Genomic DNA, 27194 nt, shown 5'->3' with positions numbered 1-27194 from the left:
TCTCATTACACACTTGTAATTAAAAAAAAGGAGATATGTTGGTGTACAAGTCATATTTAAGCATCATGAATATAATGAACTAAGCTATAGTTTATTATAATATTCCTGAAATTCATATAAAATATGTTTTATCATACTCTTCAGTGCAATCAAATCAATCTGTTTCACATTTCTCAAAGATTGTTAACGGAAACTAGACAGTGGTTTAACTCATTGTGATAACAGTGCAACGGCAATATCTAGATTATAGAATTTGATACCTAGTGGAGAGTCAATTTATCAGATGTAGCCTACCGCTGCACGCTTTTAGTTCACAGTCACAAGTAGCTATAATTTCTTATCAGCAAATGAGAATGGTAAAGAGAAATGACAGAACTGCATTAAAGCAGACCTAAATCTGTGTTCTGATGCATTTATGCATCGTACAGAAAAAGGAGACTAATATCTGAATGCTGGAATGCTCCCATAACTTAATAATATTGTTTTGACCCCTATGGGACATTATCATGCATATGAGAAAAAAATGTGTACTTTAAATGGGCAATCATTAGTTGAAACAATAACAAAGTGGCCACCAGCCTCTGTTTTGGTAATACATGAGGGATGGGCCTGGAGACATGTAACCACTCATAAATTCATAGACCGCGCTATTGATGCAAGGAATGACCATCCAATATATCAACATTTTAAGCATATTTTGAGGCTGTACAGTTTTTGTTTCCACTTACAATGTTTACAAACATTGGAGTAAAACAAGCTTATATTTTGTCTTCTGATTGGGTATGACAGTTGAATTAAGCTCATGAGGCATTTAAAGTTATACTCTTCAAGAATAAATTAGTTTATATAATTCATTTAGAACTCAAAAAATGGATGTAGCAACTGTGGATTATCCCTTTAATGATTTAACAAGTGATTGAAAATGAATGCAAACTCAACTGGATCCATTGTCACAAACATAAGAAACATTAGGTGACAAACATGATATAAAAACAATACCCTTTCCACATGGAAAATGCATGAGAAATGAAGCCGTAAAAAAAATATTAATTTACATGAAGGCCAAAATCTAGGTCTGGGAAGGCCAAAACGAGTAATATACATCTATTTACATAATGCAACATGACAACTATTGTCAAACAATTTTTATGTTGGGAAGAAATCATTCCTACTCCACTTTGTAAAGAAAACATGATGACAATATGAACAATATACCTATGCCAGGGAAAGTAAGGAATTTTACAAATATGCTGAAACACTGTCAGTGACACAGGAGATGAGGGAGAACTCACATCGTCCTGTTCTGTCCTGAGTTGGTTGTGTCCTTTTGCATAGTGTTACCCGTCACCCACTGTTTGACATATTCAGAAGGGGAACTGCCTACCCCACTCAGTAAAGCAGAGTCAATCTGCTTCTCAGACTCAAAGTTAGTGTTCACAGGACTGCTACAGTCAGACTCAACAAAGACTCCACTGTCAATGGTGTCCACACTGTCCAGATCCAGCACCATAGGAGGGTAGCCATCCTCTGAGTCCAATGAAATCTGCTCTGGTTGATAGTTGCAGGCCTGTAGCTGGAACTGCCACTTCATAGCAGGCAGGCCCGTTGATGCCCGTCTTCCACTCTGCCCACATAACCCTCCTTCCTCTTCTGCCCCAGCACCAAGAGGGCTCTCCGCCTCAGTGTCGATACCTCCTCTGCTGCCTCCAGTATATTGGGAGAAGCTTTCCCCACCTTGGTTGCACTTGTATGTCACCCAAGAACTCCCTAACAAAGCTCCTTCCTCCCCAGACACCATCACAGTATTGATGGAGACGTGTCCAGCAGAGTGACAGGTGCCCTGGTCCCCACTGCTGCTGCTGCTGTCTTCCTCCACACTCAGCCTGGACAGCCCGAGGATGTCTAGCTGCTTCTCAGTCATCCTCTGTGTAGGTGGGTTTTTCTCCAAGGGATCCAGCTCACTGAAGATGAAGACAGGTCCAACCCATTTCTGCAAAATATAATGAAAAAATGGATGATTAAGGAGAAATAGGTACACTTGAGGTGAAAGGTAGGCCCGCCCCCGCAGAAACAAACCCTTGCCCCTATAGGCTCATACAGTATATATATATATATATATACACTGTTTAAACAGCATGTCATTTAGCAGACGCTTTTATCCAAAGCGACTTAGTCATGGATGCTTACATTTTTCATGTATTGGTGGTCCCGGGAAAAGAACCCACTACCCTGGTGTTGCAAGTGCCATGCTCCACCAACTGAGCTACACTTGAATGCAAAAGGTTGAATGAGAGCTTATCACTGTTATTGGTAGCAGGTCATGGTAACCTTGGTCGTCAATATGAAGATCGATCACAGAAAGAATTACCTTTTAAATTTTTTTACATTTAGAAATGTTTATGAAACTGGTGGTAGTTATTTTGTACAACTATGAACCCTTCTAGAACAAGATGTTTCCCACAGATATGCATGGACAAGCTTTTTCACCAGAATACCTTATCTGGGTGAAGAGCAATTCAGCAGAATCTATTCACCGTTTTTCATCTGAAAAGACAGCAGTAAGTGACCATACTGCACCACTAACAGCTGTCAGAGAGCTAAAGAGAGAGGGCATTTAAAAACATCTACCTGACTGTGCTTATCATATATTGACAAAATGCTTTCTTTAAAAAAAAATATATAATTTGCTGTGAGGTTATTTTTATACTATATGATCAGGGACTTTCGGTGCGTTCATCACTGACATTGAGCTTATGCATTAAGACAGCGTTGTTAGTACAGCTATGTCATGCTCCTCAACTATAACCAAACCCTGTGGACATTCTCATGACTATGAACTTCTCACAGAACATCTGTACAGTTCAGAGAAATGTATACTGCTTAGTAAAAGGGCAACATAGAGTAAGTACATCCTTTATAAAAACGGATTAGTTTAGGTTTACATTAGGTTGAGCAGGAATACGATCTAATGTGTCTCGTGTGTGGCAGAAAAGTGAAGACACCAATCTACAGTTCTTGTAGTGCGTGCAAGATCAGTGTCTTATCTCTGTGGGCTGCTGCAAGAGGATGTTTTCACAGGTTCCAGTAACTCTGGTTTATCTTTCATTATCTTTTTCCTGCCTACTAAATCTTCTGAAATGATGTGACTGTCATGGACATGGCCATAATTACATATGAGGACTCCGAAGCAATTTCAGAGGGTAGCCCCAAATGGCACTCAAACCCAGGTCCAGCGACTGTCAAGCCAACACCTTAACTAATACACCAAGAGGTGTTGGGTTAAAGTCACTACATTACCTTTAGGAGAGGGTGTCTCCACGCATCTCAAAACCAAATTCCTCACGTGTACACTGCTTTCTGATGGCCGCCCTTGCTCCATCCCACTTCTGACACCAATGTAGCCCCAACAGGGACTCGAACATATGTAACAGTATAACTTTAGACCGTCCCCTTGCCCATACCCGGGCGCGAACCAGGGACCCTCTGCACACATCAACAACAGTCACCCACCAAGCATCGTTACCCATCGCTCCACAAAAGCTGAGGCCCTTGCAGAGCAAGGGGAACCACTACTTCAAGGTCTCGGAACAAGTGACGTCACCGATTGAAACGCTATTTAGCGCGCACCGCTAACTAAGCTTGCCGTTACACATAGGTCCAGCGACTGTCAAGTCAACACCTTAACTGTTACCATTTGCGCTCCCGAGTGGTGCAGTGGTCTATGGCACTGCATCTCAGTGCTAAAGGCGTCACTACAGACTCTGGTTAGATTTCAGGCTGTATCACACCCGGCCGTGATTGGGAGTCCCATAGGGCGGTGCACAATTGGCCCAGTTTCGGTCCAAACCTTTTGGCTAGGTTTTGGGTTAAGGTTGCTACAATATAGTTTGTACACAATAAAGAAACTCAATTATGAGTCTAAATATTGCTCCCAGCGTTGATCAAAGCTCAATTGATAGAGAATGGCGATTGCAACACCAGGGTTATGGGTTCGATACTCACGGGGGACCAGTACGGAGGAGAAAAACAAGTATGAAATTGTATTCACTCACTACTGTAAATCGCTCTGGATAAGAGCTTCTGCTAAATGACAGAATTGAAGACGATTGTATTCTCTTTGCCAACGATTAGTGAATAGTTTTCAGTTCGTTATGTTCACCTTCGTCCCCTGGATATTCCTTTTTAGTAGCACATGCACCACTCTCTTAACTCCACCCTCTCGCGAACAGGCTGGGGCCGTGAAATGAGCTACCCAAGCTCGGAGTCGGCTCAGTTGAGTAGGCAAAAATGGAGATGCTGCTCGGCTTCTGACAGTGTTTGCGAGATGCCGGACAAAAGGCGATTTTGAAACCGTCCCGCGACTCCTGCCGTGTCTACAGACATCCCCCAAACAAACAAAAAACGACTCTCGGAGAATGAGAGCACAACGGGTAAATAGACAGTCAGGCAGGTGGCTAGCTGTTGGTAGAGACTTCTATTGCAGTAACTTTGAAGGGTCCATGCTATTCGGAATCATTGGGACGTCCCTACCGCATTATAGCTGAAATGTAAAATAGTTACGGTAATTAGGTAAGGTAAGGTTTAGATTAGGTAAGGTTTTGGTAGGGGTGGGGGTTAGGGTTAGGGTGGATAGCACTAACCAACGTTGAAGTGCTCTGGCTAGTATTATTTAGTCAGATAGCTTCTTACTTCATCCTTCTAACGTTAAACGGAGCATACCTCAGCAGGAGCAACATACAGGCTTCTAGGTTATCATAATAACTTTGCTTTACAGAGAGTTTGCTACTGAGACATTGGTGTAGTGATCGAGGCTGAGGCAGGCTGCAATGCATGCAGGAGGAAGCAGAGGAGAGCGAGGAAGCTAGCAGAGAGAGGTTAGTGCAGTGGTTCATTGGGGGTCTCTGCCCCATATTTGTACTAGTCTTATCAAACAAGGTAGGAACTTAAAAAGAAGATATGTTTCAATATGATCATCTCGACATGGCGTACATTAAAATGCAAACAATACAGTTATAAAAATGGAATACTTTTCCGTTTATATCAGTGAATTACCCACTTATGTACCACTACATCACTGATATTAATACAGAATCATAAGTAATATTCTAATAATTAATGTGAATGTGATATGATTATCTGTGTGCAGTGGTGGAAAAACTACCCAATTGTAATACTCAAGTAAAAGTAAAGATACCTTAATAGCAAATGACTCAACTAAAGGTGAAAGTCACCCAGTAAAATACTACTTGAATAAAAGTCTAAAAGAATTTGTTTTTAAATATACTTAAGTATCAAAAATACATGTAATTTCTCAAATAAGTATCAAAAGTAAAAGTATAAATAATTTAAAATTCCTTATTTTACACAAACTAGAAGGTAAAATTTTCTAATTTTTAAATGTATTTTTGGATAGTCAGAGGTACACTCCAACACTCAGACATAATTTACAAATGAAGCATGTGTGTTTAGTGAGTCCACCAGATCAGAGGCAGCAGGGATGAAAAAAGTACATTGTCTTTCAGAATGTAGTGGAGTAAAAATAAGTTGTAAAAAATATAAATAGTCAAGTACAGATACCCCCAAAAGCGACTTAAGTAGTACTTTAAACTATTTGTACTTGAGTACTTTACACCACTGTCTGTGTGCTCCAGTTGGATATCTGTTTATGCGGAGCTTGATTCGTAATGCCTAGGAATACAAAAGTGAACACTATCCACTGAGTGTACAAAACATTTGGAACACCTGCTCTTTCCATGACAGACTGACCAGGTGAAAGCTATGATCCCTTATTGATGTAACCTGTTGAATCCACTTCAATCAATGAAGGTGAAAGAGAGGAGACAGGTTAAAGAAGCCTCGTGACAATTGAGACTTGGATTGTGTATGTGTGCCATTGAGGGTGAATGGGCAAGACAAAATATTTTAAGTGCGGGGTATGGTAGTAGGTGCCAGGCGCACTGGTTTGAGTATGTCAAGAACTGCAACGCTGCTGGGTTTTTCACGGTCAACAGTTTCCCGTGTGTATCAAGAATGGTCCACCACTCAAAGGACATCCAGCCAATATGACACAAGTCTGTGTAGCATTGGATTGCATTTGACACCTTGTAGTCCCGACAAATTGAGGCTGTTCTGGGGACAAAAGGGTGTACAACTCAATATTAGGATGGTGTTCCTAATGTTTTACAAACTCAGTGTTTGCAATTTGAGGAAAGCGATATCTACAGTATGTAAAGGGTTGATGATTTAATGATTGTATCATTACAAATGACTGAACAATCGCTGATGCTACGTGTCAGTGAGAATCATGTCTCATATTTTCCCCCTTTCAGGGGTATAACATTACAACCGAATTGCTAATAGGCTATCTGTTTGTAGATCGATTGAGGTGAATGAACCTACAGCAGCCAAGGTGATAGAAATGCAGTAAATAAGCTTCAACTTCAAAAAACATATCTGACCCCACTTTAACTCAAACCTAGTTACGACCCTGGTCATGGACACATCTTGGACTCTTTTTCTCAAGATAATTTCAAAGGACAGCTTGCAAGATTGTGGTTGAGCTACTGGTGTTCTGCCAGACTCTCGGCAACCACAGAGGAAGTAAAATATTTCAGCGCTCTTTGCAAATACTTGCATTTTCACAATTTTATGTGAAAAGATTATTTACATCTACCCATAAATTATTTATCATCATCTATTTTTTTTTGTGTGTGTGTGTGTGTGTGTGTGTAATAGTTATACTCTGTAGTCCACATTGTGCCCCACCAAAGCCCAGCCCAGTACAAATTGATAATGGCATTCTGAATAGGCACTTGTTTTGACACCATGGGTTGTTCACTGACTTCAGACAGAGAATCTGTCTCTCTCTACAATTCTTTCAATGTTGGCCAATGCTTTCATTTTTCCATGGACATCACTTCCCCCTACTGGATGTTGATGTAACTGTAGTTGAGAAACCAGCGGGGGCCTCATTTATCAAAGGTGCATATGCACAAAAAAAAGACTCGAGTGCGCCACAATGGAATTGAAATAATGGTCAGCTAATAAAAACATAGCCTAATGTTAAAACAGATGAATTTGCCGTCGGCAAGGAGATAGCAGCTTGTAGACTATGTTTCTTTGACATTTATTAATATGGGCTTGAATCATAATTGTATTTGGAGGTGGGATGGAGACATGTTAGCTGGGTGGGGTCGGGGGAATGGGATGGGAGGATGGGGGGTGGTTTATGAGGCCCACTTATTTTTTCTTTTCTTTTCTTCTACATTCTGAATGTATTATTACTTAAACTGTGATATGATACAAATTATGTTTTTTTTTCTTTCCTGGAGTGGCAGTCCACAGGTACAACACAAATATATGTGTGAAATAATGAATGGGAAACATGATATGAACAGAATATTAAATTATATGAATTTGAATATTGTACCTGTAGCTCCACCCCAATGAAAAAAAAAGACAACAACAAAAAGAAATGTGGTCAAAAAACAAAAAAAGAGTAGACCTGGTTTGTATGAACGTTGAGGCTTGGGGACTGGGGTAGACCTGTTTTATATGAGTGCGCCCATGGATTTACTTTATGAGTAATGGGGTGTAGGGATACACAAGGCTCATACAGCTAATGGATCTGGATGGATGTCTATTTGCCTATTCAAATCCTTTCTGGCAGCAAGTTTGTGGTAGGAATAAAAGTGAATGGGGTTTGGGCACATGTGTTATACCACTGTATTATGAGTTGATCTATGAAATTATTAGCGGAATACAGGCCTAGCTTTAACCTAGCCTTAGTTAAACGAGCGGATGTTCGGCGTAATCAGCGGACTTCCCTACTAACGGGCCCTTCGGTACGCTCCATATCGGTGATGGAAGGTGGGGTACACTGGTACTTCAATGGTCAAGGCAAAGTGGGGAAAAGGGCTGAGATAAGCCAGTAACAGGGATGAGCTATTTTGGCAAAGGAACTGTGGTCCAGGGGTAAGAAATAGGGCTTATATGGCTAGGATACAGGTGCATCCGGACTAAATTGTATCAATATTAGGGTATTGGCATGTGGGTCTTAGGGTAAGGGCATTGGGGTAACAGGGCTGGGGTGTGTGGGTAATTGGGTGTAGGGTTAGTGGGTTGAGGTACATAGATATCGGGGCTTAGCAATAGGGGTTTATGTCTGTTCATTTTATTATAGGCATAGCATTGTATGTTTCCAATAAAACCTACTTTTTCACATACAGTGCCTTCAGAAAATATTCATACCCTTTGATACAGCCTGAATTCAAAATTGATGAAATATATGTTTTACCCATCTTTTTACCCATCTACACATAATGCCTCAATAATGACAAAGTGAAAACACATTTTCATACATTTTTGATAAAAAAAAAAAAAATTAAATACATAAATATCTCATTTACACTCCTGAGTCAATACTGTAATCGCCACCAAAGGTGCTTCTATCATCAGGGGCCTCATTTATCAACTGTGCATACATGATCAACTGTGTGATTGTAGCTGTGAGTCTTTCTGGGCAAGTCTCTAAGATCTTTCCACACCTGGATTGTGCAACATCTTCCCATTATTATTTTCAAAATTCTTTAAACACTCTTAACCGTAGGCAATTAAGGTCACAGTTATGAAAACGTAGGACACTAAAGAGGCCTTTCTACTGACTCTGTAAAACACCAAAAGAAAGATGCCCAGGGTCCCTGCTCATCTGCATGAATGTGCCTTAGGCATGCTGCAAGGAGGCATGAGGACTGCAGATGTGGCCAGGGCAATAAATTACAATGTCCGTACTGTGAGACGCCTAAGACAGCGCTACAGGGAGACAGGATGGACAGCTGATCGTCCTCGCAGTGGCAGACCACGTGTAATAACAACTGCACAAGATCGGTACATCCAAACATTACACCTGCGGGACAGGTACAGGATGGCAACAAAAACTGCCTGAGTTACACCAGGAACGCACAATCCGTCCATCAGTGCTCAGACTGTAGGCTGAGAGGCTAGACTGAGGGCTTGTAGGCCTTTTGTAAGGCAAGTCCTCACCAAACACCACCGGCAACAACGTCACCTATGAGCACAAATCCACCTTCGCTGGACCAGACAGGACTGGCAAAAAGTGCTTTTCACTGACGAGTCGCTGTTTCGTCTCACCAGGGGTGATGGTTGGATTCACATTTATCGTCAAAGGAATGAGCGATACACCGAGGCCTGTACTCTGGAGCGGGATCGATTTGGAGGTGGAGGGTCCGTCATGGTCTGGGGCGGTGTGTCACAGCATCATCGGACTGAGCTTTTAGTCATTGTAGGCAATCTCAACGCTGTGCATGACGGACCCTCCAGGCATGACCCTCAAGCATGACAATGCCACCAGCCATACTGCTCGTTCTGTGCGTGATTTCCGGCAAAACAGGAATGTTAGTGTTCTGCCATGGCCAGCAAAGAGCACGGATCTCAATCCCATTGAGCACGTCTGGGACCTGTTGGATCGGAGGGTGAGGGCTAGGGCCATTCCCCCCAGAAATGTCTGGGAACTTGTCTTAGTGGAAGAGTGGGGTAACATCTCACAGCAAAAACTGGCAAATTTGGTGCAGTCCATGAGGAGGAGATGCACTGCAGTACTTAATGCAGCTGGTGGCCACACCAGATACTGACTTTTACTTTTGATTTTGACCCCCCCCCCCCCCCCCCCTTTGTTCAGGGACACATTATTCCATTTCTGTTAGTCACATGTCTGTGGAACTTGTTCAGTTTATCTCAGTTGTTGAATCTTGTTATGTTCATACAAATATGTACCAGTTAAGATTACTGCAGTTGACAGTTTAATTATAGTCAGGGGTGAAAGTAAACTGACATGGTCCGGTACAGATTACCAGCAAAATAAATAGTGGCATTATGCCATACCGGTAAAACATGAGCCCATCACAATAATTTAAATGAAGATGGCCAGAAAACTGTAGGCTATTACACCACAGTTTATCGTTGCCGCCTGTCAGTCGCAATAGAAATTAGCGAATTTTCTTTGCTCCAAAATACTGTGTGGTTCGATGTGAACAATGACATTTTGCCAAGGCAGAGATGACTGTCCGAGACCGAGACACGCGTGGGCAGCAAGACGCATCAGGCTACAAGAGTAGACCTTTTATGACAATCACTTTGTCATTGCACTGTTTGGTGTTTTGTAGCATAACAGATGTCTCTTTCCATTTTCAAATGGCGGGTGCACAGTGCACTGTTTGGATGCTGGGATTATGTTTGTGGACAAACGTGAGCAAGTAGCCTACTTTTTTGAAGAAATTGGCTACAGATCTTCATGCGAATCAAATGCGCATTGTGAAAACCAGAGATGTTTCCATCAAATTGACTTGTTGTATATAAAAGGATGTGCGTGATAGTGTAGTGCACATAAAAATACGTTTAAAAGTTTCCATCGCATTTTCAACTGATGGTTTTCTCACAAAATAATTTACGTGATAATTTTTGTCAGGTAGCCGAGCGGTTAAGAGCGTTGGTTCAAATCCCCTAAATCTACTATTTGAAAGAGTGTCTGCTAAATGCCAAAAATGTAAATATAGTGTGCCCTCTCTGGTATTGATACGTGCGATCGAGCACAGGGGTTCCCAAACGTCTTCACTCAGTGCCACACCCATCCAACATTGGGGAACATCCCGCGCCCCCCACGTTTATTTCTTTGTGCACAAGCACTGTTCATGACAAACTGTCATAATTTCCTGAAATTCTACACATTTTGTCATGGGTTGCAGAGAGCATTTAGCAGTTTTAAAGCTCATTTTTTTGTAATTATATACATTTTTCCATGTCTAATCTGTATGCATGTGATATTTGAGTGACTAGAACATTACTACAAAATACATGGGCTAAAAAAACGTTAGCTGACATGGACTTGTTGATATGGACATTTATAACAACTTACAAAATAGCTCTCTAAGGTATGCAATGACTGACATTACAAGAGGAAAACTGATGATGCACTACCCATTTCCAAAATCATTCCTTTTGCATTCTACTATTACAGCTTTCAAGAGTAAATTGAAGGCCGGACTGAGTTCCCCCACAGTTGGGATCTACTCACTGCTCTTGCCAGCGTGCTGCTGGCTAGAACGCACGTATAGCCAACATGATGAGATTATATGGACAAAAGAGCGAGATTAAACAATTGCACTTTCACCACCCTGTGAAGTTAATCATAATATATTTCATCTGTAGTTTAATAAACTAAACTGCATGCTTTCCCACCAAGTCATAGTGGGAGGAACGCACAACACGTAATCGCGTGACACCAAATTTACTTCGAAATGATGGTATCAATATTTGCACATAAAAGCGTATCCAACGACATTTCTCGCATAATTCATTTTACCGACACAAAAATATCTCACCTTGTCTAGCATATTTTGTTTCGTCGACATTTGTAAATGTTTACTGTTTCCATCAGGCATGTCATTACATTTTTATCTGACGTACTTTACCCGCGTAAAAACGTTGGATACAAACCTGGTTAATCAGACGAAAACATCATGACTGGTTGTATTCATGCCAAATTAAAAAGGCAATACATTTTACATTTAAAAATGACATGTTTTTACTATTCACTAAGCATAGTGGATATGACCCCTTCATAAGAGTGTCAATTGTTTTGTAAATAATACATACAAAGGCAAATCTGAAAAGATAAGTGGTTACCTTTCTGGAATATTTATTAAATACTCATCTAAGGGGAAAATATTTAAATATAACCCTAGCTAACATCTTAGTTTAGATTTCTACCTGTGGTATTTTCCATTGGGGGATGGGGGGGGGGGGGAACTGCTCTGATGTAATACATAAGCTCAATGTCTACTGAGCATCTACCCACATATGAGTTGAAAGCAAGCCCTTGAAGCCCCTGCAGAGTCATTATAATGCCCCCCTCATATGTGTAGTCGTTGCAGTCCCATTGCTGGCCATGCTGAAGTTCCCCCTATAGGTAACACCTGCTGGAGGGGTTTAGAACAAGTCCCACAGACACAATTAGTTTTTTTTTTTTTTGCCTGTATTTTTACCTTAAAATCCCCTCCATATGTGTGGTAGAGAGGTTTGAAAAAGTCCTCTGGGCTTGGGGAATAGTTCATCAAGTGTAGCCTCTTCAGCCACAATCTGTAGGGAAGAGATGTAGAGGCAAGTGACAAACAGGTTGCTTTCACAAAGGAAATTATATGTGACTGTAATCTATGTGAAAGTGACATAAGCAGAACTATTCAGGTCTTCACAAATACTCTTTTAATTTCTGGGAGGATGGAATTTCTCTCTATGCAGGTGTTAATGTTTTATAGGGTAAGTGGTGTACTAATAATGTAGGTGCAAACCTAACCACCGCGCTATCATGGATTAGGTTTGGTATAATAATAATGTAGAAGCAGCTCTGACTTCCTGTGTCTTCTCACCCCTATATGTACATTGTGTATCTGCAAGTAAAGAGCATCAGCTGTGGTTTCTGTGTATGTGGGAGGTTATGCCAGGAAAGTGTATAGTGTATTCACGCTTTCTATAAAAACACCAAGAGGCTGAACATTTCTAGCCTGGTCGCAGATCAATTTGTGCTTTAGCCAACTGTTGTGTTTGTTCAGGGCATCTGACGAAAGTCAGAGAAGTTGGATGTAGCACATATGATGGTGACCAGGCTAGAACATTTCATTTATTGGCAGACCTGAAGAAATTGAGGATACAAGTTGGTGTCTAATCAAAAATGCTTAGCAAACACAAACAGTTACTGTTACCGGAATGATCATAAATAAGGAATACTCACATTTTAAAGAGGCAGCACAGGATCAAACAGAGGAGAATGGTCAGTAAAACGGGCCACTGACACCCTAACTTACCATTCCCTTCTGTAAAAATACACATAGTGTATAGAAAGAGAGAACATTTTTACTCCATTTCATACATTACTATAACATGAAAAATTAAGTCCCAATCCAATATACCCAGGAAAAGCATGTAACACAGATCAGTTAAATCTAAACTTGCTGCATTGATGTACCTGTAGTCCTCCATTCTACAGTGGAGCTCCATTCACTCCAGGGACCTTGGTAGTTACACACAGGGTTCACTGAGGCCTGAACATTTGCCACATACTCAGTTCCTGGTTGCAGTTGAAGGCTGTTTAGCACTAGGTACCTCTGGTCCTCTCTTACAGGGTAATAGACTGGATCCTGTAGGTCAAAATAAAAACTTATATTTAACCGTTTGGGGGACCTGGTATTTCACATACTGTAATATTTGATTGGAAACATGTAACATTGTAAATATATTTTGTTTACCTTTAAATAGTTATGTGTTGTAATCTGCACCCTGTACATTAATAATTTATCAAGGTAAAGGTTTTCATCCATCTGCCAAGTGATGTTGTAGCTGTCAATGTTCTCCGTCACTTGTACATTGACTGGATACTGCGGCTTCACTATGGAAGAAAAGGCAGAGAAGCTTGGGTTGGAACCATTATATGAAAAAGGCATGGATTCAAGTGCACAAAGCTCAATCATTTGTACCATATTAGCTTTCAAATGCGGGTGATAGATATATAAGAACCCAAGACACTCAGTCCACATCACACAATAACCCTCATTGTAAAGACTGTTCAACACTGTCATTTCAAAGCTGTGCAAAGTTCAAAACTGCTGAAAAGAATTTGTCACAGCAGAATGGCTGATAAGATGACCTTACTGCTAACAATAGACACTTCTTATTCATGCCATATCTTGTCACTGAATCAGAGGCAATGTTCAGGGGAAAGTACAAACCATCCTAAGACATAGGTCTACTCCACTTACCTAATTTATACAATTTCCAGTCAGTTGAGTCATCTGTTTTCATTTTGTCTACATTTCCTGTGTGCTTTACTCTTGCAGTGCAAGTAGTGTCAGTGGATATTAACATGAAAAAACCTTCTGGTTGTATTATACACCAGCTTTGTGAGGGTGTTATTTCACAGCTATCATTCACTTGGTCTTCAAAATCTCTGAAAAAAGAGAAGAGTGATTATAATATTCAAATACAGCTTTTGTAAACAAAAAAAGATATGAAAAGGTTTATGTAACATTCAGATGTTTTTCTTAAAATGATATGTTTAAACTGTACAGTACATAAATATGTGTTCTCTTAAATCTATTGGCGCAAGGCCAGACACACAGCAGTGATAGAGAACAGTGTGTACCTGCACTCTGCCTCAAGGAGAATGGGAGACGAGGGCACTGTGCCTGAGCAGGAACAGTTCAGGGATGTACTGTAGTCTGTGGTGCAGGTGACATTGCAGAAACATGCAACTGTGAATGCAGGAAAAAAAGGATGATGTGGTCAGTGTTTTTCATAATTTTTTTTATTTTACCTTTATTTTACTAGGCAAGTCAGTTAAGAACAAATTCTTATTTTCAATGACAGCCTAGGAACAGTGGGTTAACTGCCTGTTCAGGGGCAGAACGACAGATTTGTACCTTGTCAGCTCGGGGATTTGAACTTGCAACCTTCCGGTTACTAGTCCAACGCTCTAACCACTAGGCTACCCTGCCGCCCCAGTGTGATGCCAGTGCCATGGTACCCAGACTCATAGTCTATATAAGGCTCTGCTGGTACCCTGATGTGGTAAAACATTTCCTGCTAATCTAACTAATTACTACACAGACTAGCTATGTGTTTGAGAAAATGCATAACTTGAAAATCAATACAATATATAGCACAAATAATAGATGAGAAAAAGTTCAACTTACCATATTGAATCAGGTAACACAACACCAGTGAGCTGATTAGCTGTTGTTTCACAGCCATGAGGGCAACAATGGAATGTTCTGCTCGATAACTGAGATCATCAATGGCACCTAAAAGCCTGAAAAACAATAAATCACATATCTCCTTGTGTTGTTCATTTCTTGAAATAAAATAACTATTACTGGAAGCGTATGAAACAAATATATAGTACTGTATTGGAGTCGAGAAGAAGGAAACAAATTCATTCAAGTCTATCACTTTCATGTCAAGCAAAGGTCAAGTCCGGAAATGTAAGCAACAAATGCGTTTACAAAAACCACCAAACCCCACACAAAGAAATCTAACAATGGTAGACAACGCTAACAATAGAATAAAGATATTGTACTTCAATGTTATTCATGTTATTCAGAAAAATACTATTCAGATAGTATTCTTACCTTATTGGTTCTGATAGATTCTGCTAACCATGACACATGGCATAATTGTTCGATTAGTTCTAAAGCCAAATGAATTCATTCGTGTCACAGACTGTGTGATCAAGTTCAGTGCACAATGACATATCTGACATATTGAAAGTTATCATCTGCTGCAGTGTCACTGAGGATGTGGTTGTTTTGTAGCTACCCTGTGAGCATTGTAGGAGGTCCCTTCCAAACCCTGCTTCTGTTTCGCAACATAATCCATCTGTGACAACAACGTTTGAGACATACTTTTTTATATATATATATAGTGTATGTGGACACCCCTTCAAATGAGTGGATTTGGTTATTTCAGCCACACCCACTGCTGACAGGTGTATAAAATCGAGCGCACAGCCATGCAATCTCCATGGGCAAATATTGGCAGTAGAATGGCCCGTACTGAAGAGCTCAGTGACTTTCAATGTGGCACTCTCATAGGAATCCACCTTTCCAACAAGTCAATTCGTCAAATGTCTACTAAGCTACAGTATATGGGATTGTTTGGCCTTACTACTAGATACTCCCCCCTCCCCCCCAAAAATGTGTCTGTCCTACAGTACATCTGAGCGATATAAAGACAGATCAGGAAACATTTGTAATTCAATTGTACATGTATTTAACTACTTATTTCTGGCACTAAACTGTCTCCATATATACAGTACCAGTAAAAAGTTTGGACACACCTACTCATTCAAGGTTTTTTCTTTATTTTTACTATTTTCTACATTGTAGAATAATAGTGAAGACATCAAGTATCAGACACATCATCGACTGTTCAGAGGAGACTGCGTGAATTAGGCCTTCATGGTCAAATTGCTGCAAAGAAACCACTACTAAAGGACAACAATTCGAAGAAGAGACTTGCTTGGGCCAAGAAACACAAACAATGGACATTAGACTGCTGGAAATCTGCCCTTTGGTCTGATGAGTCCAAATTTGAGATTCTTGGTTCATATATAGGGTGGAATTTGAGACAGAATATCAAATCATTTCTGGGTAACAATTATGGACTTAACAGTGATTGTTTTCAATTAAAATGGTCAAATAGTAACAAAAATAGCTTCTTAGCAAACGGCAATTTCTCAAGCAAGAATTTTCCTAGGACTGTCTAGGGGTGGTCTGAGAAATTAGCTTTTATTGGCAGAGGTTTGGAGCTCTCTTTTGTATTGGTATATAATTTACCACATGGTGATGTCACCATGGAAGATGTCTTGGAAATTCTAATCAAAAGGAAGAGAGCCTGCAGATTCTTCAAAACAACAACTTTTTATTATAAGATTTGCACATTTGGAGCTGGTTAACAATCCACTCAACAGTGCAGCGTTAAGAAACCATCAAACAAGAGTTGGGTCTCAGCCTTTATAGGAAAATACAACCTCACCTGCAGTTTAGCAGGTGTGTGAGATCATGGTGGGAACATAGCGTACAAACAAGTGATAACGCCAGTTTTGTTACCCCTTTCTGCTGATAGAATTGTCGCTGCTGCTCAAGCTAGCCTTTGCTCTCTTTATATCTTCACACAGCCGTGCCCTTGAAAGATAGGAAAAGAACACGATGGACCAAAAACGGTGGTCACTCTCAGAGGCTCTTTGTCTTTGGCCGCTTGACGAAGTTACTCAGAAACAAGAGAGAAAAAATAATGGCTTCTTCTTACGCGAGACAAACAGATAGTGGAAATGTACAGGTTTAAGGCGTATGCAGCGCATGTGTATAAGAAAGTGTGTAATTTTGCCACCATAAAGGCCAAAACTCCAACATTATCCTAATTTTCACAGTATTATTCCAGATGACAAGAAGGCAGTGGGAAGGTAGGCCCCTAAAATGGCAGATAATCCAAAGAAAGAAGAGTAGGCGGCCGGTATGTTGCAATAAACTTTAGTGAACTATTAACAGTATATATTTACAAAAGAATACATATGGAAGCGGTCAGCGAAGTTGTCACTCCTACTCCTGCTCCTTCCCTCCGGCGCTCGAAGTCGCCGGTCTACTAACCACCGGTCCTGGCAACCCACATTGCGCACATCTGGCAGCCATCATTGCGCACACCTGCTCCCCATCGTTAAGTACACCTGGACTTCATCATCACACTGATTACTCTCCCTTCATATAGCCCTCAGTAGCCTCAGTCATCAGGCAGTATTGGTTTTCGTTATTATTATACTCACCTTCTGCACCTGCTTCTTGACTCCCTGCATATACTTTATAGAATACTGCCTCAGAAATTATGGAAGCAGTAGAAAATACATCCTCTTCCAGACGGTCGAGGAACAGGGACATCTACTCCACCAAGACCACGACCAGTTGGCTCTACTGGGTACGACCACGAATGTGGTCTTCCACATTCTCCACCGCCTCGACACCACAAGCGAGGTTCTCCATACCTCTGATTGAGGGCCTCCTACCACAGGTCGTCACAGTGAGCCAGTCCCCCAGCCTATCGAGTTGTCCGTCCAGGTCAGTGGTGCCCGACTGTCCCATCCAGAGAAGTATGATGTTACTCCATCTAAATGCTGTGGCTTCCTAAGCCAGTGCTCCTTCTATTTCATCTATCAGACGGGAGCCCCCACCACTGAGAGGTCCAACGTTGCCACGGTCATTTCCCTGCTGACCGGAAGGGCAATGGAGTGGGCTATGGCCGTCTGGGAGGCAGGAGAGGAGGAGCTGGGTTCCTATGAGAGGTTCATGGCTCTCTTCACCGTTGACCGTCCTCTAGAGGGAGGTGAGCGACTTTTACAACTCCAGCAGGGTGTTCAGACCACTTCGTAGTACACCCTCACCTTTCAGACTGTGGCAGCCTCCAGCGGATGGAATGAGCTGGGACTCCACACTATTCCACAGTGGAATGTACGAAGAGGTCCAGATGGAGTTGGTATGTCAGGATGACAACATATCCTTGGACGCTCTGGCCATCATTCTGGATAACCTTCTTCGGGAGCGCTGGTGTCCACCTTGTCACTCACCTCCCTCCTTGGACCCTTGGAGGTAGGGGCCACACCTCTCCGTGGCAGAGTGGCGTCGCCGGTGACAGCTGGAGCTCTGTCCCTATTGCGGCCAGGAGGGGCACCAGCTTCAGTGGTGTCCGGTACGTCACAACCCAGGATCCACTAGAGAAGAGGGGCAGAGAAGAGGGTCTCTAGACCACAGTTTGGAAAGTCAGTTTATTAATTAATGGGTCATTCCACTAATTCGGTGCCTTTCGAAAAGTAACTGGGTGGGAAAAAAAGTTTTATTTCACAATGTTTATTCTCAACTTCATAAAAAACATGTTTTCCCATCTCGAGAGGTTAAATTTAAAACAATTAATTACTAAGGGCTAAATAAAGTAACAGGATTGATGATTTCTTCTTAAATCAGCCATGAATCCATTGTGACAGGGGGAATGGAAGCTTGTTGTGTACAACATTGAGTGTCAATTGAATGCAAGCTTCCCAAATTTTTTTTTTTTTACGAGGTTCATGGCTCGCCTGTCTGTGTTACAGACATGTTATGCCTGACCCACTCACTTTTCCACCAGAAAATTGCCAAAAAGATGATTTGACTATTAGATATTTCTTTGTTTGTGTTTGGCTCGCACTGTGGCTGCAGCACTGAGAAATGACTAGTTCCTGCAAAGATGCTGGGAAATGTGAGATATGGCTATCACAAGCTAAAATGATGTCATTTCAGCTACCTCCCATCGTTCCCAAACAGTAGGCTACTACTGTATCTATTTAATAAAGCTCAAAAAATGCGAAAGGAGTGGCAGCCCCACTACTTAAATGTAGACTTATTTCCCTCATTAAAATGAAAATCAATTTATAACATTTTTGACATGTGCTTTTCTGGATTTTTTGTTGTTATTCTGTCTCTCACTGTCCAAATAAACCTACCATTAAACAGCTGTGAAATATATTTTCCATAACACAGAAATATTGTGTTTTCAACTCATTTGAAGCTGGTGTACAAACCGAAAGTAAAAGACACAAAAACTAAACATAAATGGGAAGCATAGAAATAGCGCACATAGAACAGATCTACCACTTCTCAGACTTGCTTTCAATGATAATGACAGATCTATAACACACATTTTTATGTGAATTTGGTCAGGTCACCCAAAATGTTACATATTGCAGCTAGAAAATGCAGCTAGCTAGTTTAGCCTACTCAAACATCCGGCTCAAATAGAGAGCGATGCTATGTTAACTAGCTGGCTATGGCTATCCAACACTGGATCTCTTCCAAGTCAAGACATTTATTGCCACCGAGGCATGCCAGTGTAACTCCTAAACTGCTTGCTGCACACTGTACTGCATGATTGTAGTGGGTTTACTAACTTGTTAGTTCTAGTAGCTATGTTGACTATGACTATCTAATATGGTGATAACGATGTAGGCTGTGTGTAGCGGTTAGCGGTTATGGTATGAAGATTTGTCTTGGGGAAAGTTTTTTCCGCTTGGTCACAGAATAGCGCGTAGATGGGAGATATCATGCTGATGAGGCTGCTATGAAAGTGAACTGTGTTTAGGGGTGAACAGGGGTGTATTCATTCAGCCGATTCTGTTTAAAACATTTCTTAAACAGAATCCAACGGAACGAAACGGGAAGAAACATACCTGAATATGTCCAACATAAACCTTTGTTTGCAACTCTTTGGACTAATGAATCCACCCTAGATCAGCTAGATGCAGGCAAGAGTGTGTAAGGCAGTATTGAATGTGTCACTGTCTGTCACCTTGATTACTCAATTTTTTTCTCTCGACCTGTAGACCTACATTGTAAACTTGCATTTATAGTCTAGGTTGTAGCAACATCATGATGGGTATAGGGAAAATTTGAGTGTCATGTAGTAAGTAGCCTAAATCTATCGATGTTACACTGAGCTGGGTGAATGGAAAAGGAATGACAGTCATCCAATATGCTGAGATAGAAATAAGGCCATGCTAATAAATAAACAAATTGTCCTCCAAAATCTTAAACGGCACCGACCGCCACTGATGTACCTTGGGGCACCCCCTGGGCAACCAACCTGGTGACACACTCCATTAAGTATGATATGTTACAGTATGATATGTATTAATTTGTGGATGTCCATCACCCATTTTGTATGATATGTTACGAATGACAATTGGTATGTTACGGATTTGCTAAACGTACAATATGTTACGAATTTGCTCAATGAACTATATGTCTCAAATTTGCAAAACGTATGATATGTTACAAATTTTGGCTAAGTGGCTAGGAGCTAATGTTAGCTAGACTAGGGGTTAGGATTTAGGTTAAAGGGTTAGGGGGTTACGGTTAGGGGAAGGGTTAAGGTTAGGGTTAGCTAACATGCTAAGTAGTTGCAAAATAACTAAAAAGTAGTAAGCAGTTGAAAAGTTGCTAATCATCTAAAATTGTCTGTGATGAGATTCGAACTCACAACCTTTGGGTTGCTAGTTGTTCACGTTATAGCCTAAACCTATTGATGTTACATTGAGCTGGGTGAATGGAATATGAATGACTGTCATCCAATATGCTGTAATAGAAATAAGGCCATGCTAATAAATAAACAAATCATTCTCCCTAATCTTAAATGGCACTGATCACCATTGATGTACCTTGAGGCACCCCCTGGGCAACCAACCTGGTCTCAGAGTATTGCATTATATTCTGTACACTCCATTTATACTGAACAAAATATATAAACGCAATATGCAAAAATTTCAACGATTTTCCTGCGTTACAGTTCATATAAGGAAAGCCGTCAATTGAAATGAATTCATTAGGCCCTAACCTATGGATTCCACATGACTTGGCAGGGGCACCACCATAGGTGGGTCTGGGAGGGCATAGGTCCACCTTGGGAGCCAGGTCCAGCCAATCAGAATGAGTTCTTCCCCACAAAAGGGCTTTATTACAGACAGAAATACTCCTCAGTTTCATCAGCTGTCTGGGTGGCTGGTCTCAGACGATCCCATAGGTGAAGAAGCTGCATGTGGAGGTCCTGGGCTGGCGTAGTTACATGTGGTCTGCGGTTGTGAGGCTGGTTGAACATACTGCCAAATTCTCAAAAACAACATTGGAGCCGGCTTGTGTTGTGTGACAAAACTGCACATTTTAGAGTGCCTTGTATTGTCCCCAGCACAAGGTGCACCTCTGTAATTATCATGCTGTTTAATCAGCTTCTTGATACGCCACACCTGTCAGGTGGATAGATTATCTTGGCAAAGGAGAAATGCTCACTAACAGGGATGTAATCAAATTTGTGCATTTTTAAGAAATAAGCTTTTTGGAGAACTTTCATTTCAACTCATGAAACATGGGACCAACACTTTACATATTGCATTTATATTTTTGTTCAATATATGAGATATGTTACATTTCGTATGGTATGTATTCATTTGTGGGTGTCCATCACCCATTTCGTAGGGATATGTTATGAAATACAATAGGTTAAAGGGTTAAGCTTAGGAGAAGGGTTAGCTAAAAGGGTTAAGGTTAGGGTTAGAGGAAGGGTTAGCTAACATGCTAAGTAAACTCAGCAAAAAAGGAAATGTCCTCTCACTGTCAATTGCGTTTATTTTCAGCAAACTTAACATATGTAAATATTTGTATGAACATGAGATTCATCAACTGAGACATAAAATGAACAGGTTCTAGACATGTGACTAACAGAAATTGAATAATGTGTCCCTGAACAAGGGGGGATGGGGGGGTCCAAATCAAAAGTAACAGTCAGTATCTGGTGTAGCCACCAACTGCATGAAGTACTGCAGTACATCTCCTCCTCATGGACTACACCAGATTTGCCAGTTATTGCTGTGAGATGTTACCTCTCTCTTCCACTAAGACACCTGCAAGTTCCCGGACATTTCTTGGGGGAATGGCCCTAGCCCTCACCCTCCGATCCAACAGGTCCCAGACATGCTCAATGGGATTGAGATTGGGGCCCTTTGCTGGCCATGGCAGAACACTGACATTCCTGTCTTGCAGGAAATCACGCACAGAATGAGCAGTATGGCTGATGGCATTGTCATGCTGGAGGGTCATGTCAGGATGAGGGAGGAGGATGTCTTCTCTGTAACGCACAGCGTTGAGATTGCCTGCAATGACAACAAGGTCAGTCCGATGATGCTGTAACACACCGCCCCAGACCATGACGGACCCTCCACCTCCAAATCGATCCTGCTCCAGAGTACAGGCCTCGGTGTAACGCTCATTTCTTCGACAATAAACGCGAATCCGACCATCACCCCTGGTGAGACAAAACCGTCACTCGTCAGTGAAGAGCACTTTTGCCAGTCCTGTCTGGTCCAGCGACGTTGGGTTTGTGCCCATAGGCGACGTTATTGCCTGTGATGTCTGGTGAGGACCTGCCTTACAACAGGCCTACAAGCCCTCAGTCCAGCCTCTCTCAGCCTATTGCGGACAGTCTGAGCACTGATGTAGGGATTGTGCGTTCCTGGTGTAACTCGGGCAGTTGTTGTTGTCATCCTGTACCTGTCCCGCAGATGCGATGTTCGGATGTACCGATCCTATGCAGGTGTTGTTACACATGGTCTGCCACTGTGAGGACGATCAGCTGTCCGTCCTGTCTCCCTGTAGCGCGGTCTTAGGCGTCTCACAGTACGGACATTGTCATTTATTGACCTGGCCGCATCTGCAGTCCTCATGCCTCCTTGCAGCATTTCTAAGGCATAGTTCACGCCGATGACCAGGGGCCCTGGGCATCTTTCTTTTTGTGTTTTTCAGAGTCAGTAGAAAGCCCTATTTTTAGTGTCCTAAGTTTTCATAACTGTGACCTTAATTGCCTACCGTCTGTAAGCTGTTAGTGTCTTAATGTCCGTTCCACAGGTGCATGTTCATTAATTGTTTATGGTTCATAGAACAAGCATGGGAAACAGTGTTAAAACCCTTTACAATGGAGATCTGTGGCGTTATTTGGATTTTTACTAATTATCTTTGAAAGACAGGGTCCTGAAAAGGGGATGTTTCTTTTTTTGCTGAGTTTAGTTACAAAGTAGGTCAAAAGTAGTAAGTAGTTGAAAAGTTGGCATTTAGCTAAAATGTCGCGTTACATGCCCATCCATCCTCCCCGACCAACCACCCTACTTTCATTTTTTACTTAAGTAACCATATATGTCTTATGTAACCGTACTAAATGTAAAATCATACTAATTTGAGATTGCAGATTTACATTTACTATGTTACGTCTAGTCTATGAGACCTGGTTGTGGCAGATGCTCAGTAGAAATTGAGACTATGTAGGCCTACTACATCAGAGCAGTTCTCCCCCAATGGAAAATACCACAGGTTAACTTCTCAATTCAGATGTTTGCTAGGTTTGAAAAATATATATTTTCCGTTTAGATTAGTATTTTTGAACTATTCCAGAAATCCAGGCAGGTTTGGGTAACAACTTATATTTTTAGATTTGTATTTTTAATGTATTATTGACCAAATTGCAATGTATGAAGGGGTCATATCCACTATTCTTAGTGAATAGTAAAAACAGGTCATTTTTAACTGTAAAAATGTATTGCATTTTAATGTGGCATGAACACAACCAGTCATGATGTTTTCATCTGATTGTCAAACAAATTACTTAAAAAAGTAGACTAGCTGCGCACGTTCATCCACTAAAATAATCCCAGCATCCAAACAGTTCATTGTGCCGTATGTGACGTATGTTACAAACTGCAAAAAGTGTATGTCAATTCGGTGATTGTCATAAAAGGTATATATTTTTTAGCTCAAATTGATTGATGCGTCTTGCTGCCCACGCGTGTCTACGCCAGTCATCTCTGCCTTGGCAAAATGTCCGTGTTAACTTCGAACCACACGTTTTTAAGACCATAGGCTGATAGGCGGTAATGATGCGACTGATAGGCGGTAATGATATATTGTGGTGTAATAGCCTACAGTTTTCATGCCATCTAATTATTGTGATGCGCTCATGCTTTACCCGTATGTCGTACTGCCACTATTCATTTCGCTGGTACTCTGTACCAGGCAACATCCTAACTTCAACAAGTAGTGCTGAACATGAACAATTAAGACTGTTTTGCATGGCTGATTGGGCTGCACTAAGAATCGATAGTAAGCCGGCGACCAGTGCTCTGACATGACCCTCCAGCATGACAATGCCGACTTGAAGAGTCTTCCTACTGGTTATCATGGTCGTGTCGCCGGCAGGAGCAATGTGGATTTTTTTTTCTCGCACATGATTTTATTTCAAGTAGAATAAGCCTACACAATAAATAACTAATATTAATAACCATCTATATGTGACCTTGATACATGGGAAATAGCTACCTAGTAGCCAATATCCGGGTCACAGTCCAGGTAAGCACACACATACAACGCAAGAAGCAACAGTACACCCATCATCAATACCGACAATGTAAAACTATCAGTGAAATACAACTCAGACTCATCCTCTGGCTTCAAAACAGAAGTCCAAACTCTCGCGGTACTGTATCTCAACGTATGGTCGTTGCGTGATCAGAAATCGTGGAAGAAAAACATTTCTCAATTAAAACCGTCTAACCACAGAGTTTTTCTGTCTTTATTCTAACCTAAAGCAGAGTGCTTTCGACACATCCCACTCCTTTCCGCACGCCCACTACTTTCCTTTTGACACACACACTCGCCTATACTCCAGACGCTATATTGGGATGCAACTACCTCCTCTGTCAGGTTTTATTGGACAGCTAGATATACCTACTCACATTTTGGAAGCTAATAGATTGCATTTAGTTCAACTATGAGCCATAAATTATAATCAGAAGATACTATTGACATGTACATTTATTGACAACAGAATAATTAGCATAATAACAGCAGATAATGCTGTATTTGAAAATTGCACACCCAATGTAGGCTACTACCCCTTTAAGAGCTAGCGTTGATTTTGTACCCTATGTTGTGACCAAATGTGTTGTCTTTTCACACTATTCAAACCCACAATGGAATAAAATGTTTTTGAAGCTCCCTTAGCCTAAAGATCACATATGGCAAACAAACAATCTAAACATTGTGTCAGTACAAAACTCCACGTATATTTTGTAATGTCTGTGGATCCTTCACAATCGCTAATGTTTTTACAGCACATGTTTTGGAGTGGGTATAATTTGTGGAACGTTCCAACAGGAATCCGTTCCAAAAACTTCGTAAATAACAAGGTTGACAACAAACAACGCATACAGAGTCGTATAACAGTAGAATGAGATACCGGGTAGGGAGTGAGCTATGTAATTACGTTTTTCACTCACCACGTTTATTCGGAAAAAAATACTCTTCGTTCTGGTAGCCTCCACAATTTCTCATTCGTTGGTTTAGTTATTATTTCCGGTGTTCCTGCATTTGCGGGTGAACTTTGTTGCGCCTCAATTGGGGAATCGCTGTGATTGAAATGTAACTAATGACCGCAAGCCCCAGTATTTTATTAGCTAGGTGGCTTGTACACAATTGTTAGCGATGATACTGTATATACCTACTCGTACTACAGAAGCATGCATTGTATTTTGCCAAGTTCTCTCTGTTAATCCTTTCCCCCAAATATAGCAGGTAACTTGTATCTGTGTTGATGTTGTTGAGTTCATCTTGCCTAGTTAAATAAAGATAAAATAAATTAGAACATTTAAAATATATACTTTGACATATTTCAGGTTACCCCAAGATGCTTGATTCACTAGAACCGGCTTTTGAATAACCTTCCGGTCGTTTTTGCTTTACATTACGATTTTTGAGCGTCTGTTTATTGGACATATATATTAGTGTCTAATAAAAAAGAGCAACTTATGTAAAGCATCCCATCTGTGTTAAGGTTAAAGTGTGTGTGAGTATAATATATATATGATCTTTAATATGTGTGTGTGTAGTGTAGATCTTCTTGATGTCCACTAGGTGTCAGCACAGCTTCAATAATGTCACACCAGGTTCACAACATGTTTTTCATGTGTAACAAATAAAATTGTATTTGTCACATGCGCCGAATACTACGTGTAGACCTTATAGTTAAATGCTGAAATGAAGCCCTTAACACATTTTTCTTACAACTAAATTGTTGGTTAAGTAAAAAATAAGAAATAAAAGTAATAAATTATTAAAGATCAGTAGTAAAATAAAAATAGCAAGGCTATATACATGGGGTACCGGTGTTCCTTTCAAGTACAGTGGTGTAAATTACTTAACAAAAATGTATTTAAACTACCACTACATTCTGTTTATATCTGTTTTTTTTTTGTATCTGTACTTTCTCTTTCCGTTTCTTTACAACATTCAATTTTACTTCGCCACATTTTTAAAGAAAATAATATATTTTTTACTCCATACAGTTTCCCTGGCACCCAAAAGTACTTTATGCATTTCAATGCTAAGACAGGAAAATGGTCCAATTCACACACTTATCAAGAGAACATCCCTACTGCCTCTGATCTAGCGGACTCACTAAACACATGCTTCGTTTGTAAATTATGTCTGAGTGTTCCCATGGCTATTTCATAATTAAAAATACAAGAGAATTGTGCTGTCTGGTTTGCTTAATATATGGAAGGTCAAATAATTTATACTTTTACCACTGATACTTAAGTATCTTTTAGCAATGAGGTTTACTTAGTATCTTACTGGTTCACTTTTACTTGAGACATTTTCTATTAACATATATTAACTTTTTCAACCACTGTTCAAGACGTATATCTGAACTAGGATCTGTTTAGCATTTGTGAGTAGAATGAATAATATTACTTTGACATAAATGCGTACAGAGGAGCACTTTTCTACGATCAGCTTTGCCTAGATCATTCTGAATCAGTTGTCTCTGGAATAAGATTATATGGACTGGGGTGGGTTTGTTTGTAGATCAGCACTCCTTCTCAACACTAGTTCCTTTCCCCTCACATTTTATAATCCATTTTCCCTGTCTGTCTATGTCCTTCCGGAACCCCACCTCAACATTGTTCTGTCAAGGCAACAAAAGCAAGTTAGCATGCTCTTGAACTGAATTTAACTCAC

At 40.8% G+C, this 27194-nt stretch overlaps 1 protein-coding gene across 2 annotated transcripts; it reads right to left on the bottom strand.

The window, feature by feature from the left end:
• Positions 1 to 880: 880 nt before the first annotated feature.
• On the bottom strand, positions 881 to 25695 carry LOC109893385 (interleukin-21 receptor). 2 transcript variants are annotated; one of them, XM_020486601.2, is made up of 9 exons: positions 25454 to 25695; positions 14760 to 14875; positions 14210 to 14318; positions 13827 to 14014; positions 13317 to 13456; positions 13037 to 13208; positions 12803 to 12884; positions 12060 to 12153; positions 881 to 1990 (listed from the first exon to the last, which is right to left on the bottom strand). In XM_020486601.2, exons 2-9 carry the CDS (start codon positions 14815 to 14817, stop codon positions 1289 to 1291), a joined length of 1545 nt encoding a protein of 514 aa, XP_020342190.1. In that variant the 5' UTR covers positions 14818 to 14875; positions 25454 to 25695; the 3' UTR covers positions 881 to 1288. The 2 variants fall into 2 exon arrangements, with proteins under 2 accessions (XP_020342190.1, XP_020342189.1); XM_020486600.2 differs by lacking the exon at positions 25454 to 25695 and adding an exon at positions 15195 to 15424.
• Between the last annotated feature and the right edge of the window lie 1499 nt (positions 25696 to 27194).

The sequence above is a fragment of the Oncorhynchus kisutch genome, linkage group LG6 (genome assembly GCF_002021735.2).
Source record: "Oncorhynchus kisutch isolate 150728-3 linkage group LG6, Okis_V2, whole genome shotgun sequence".
NCBI lineage: Eukaryota > Metazoa > Chordata > Actinopteri > Salmoniformes > Salmonidae > Oncorhynchus > Oncorhynchus kisutch.
This window is presented reverse-complemented; position numbering and strand designations above follow the sequence as displayed.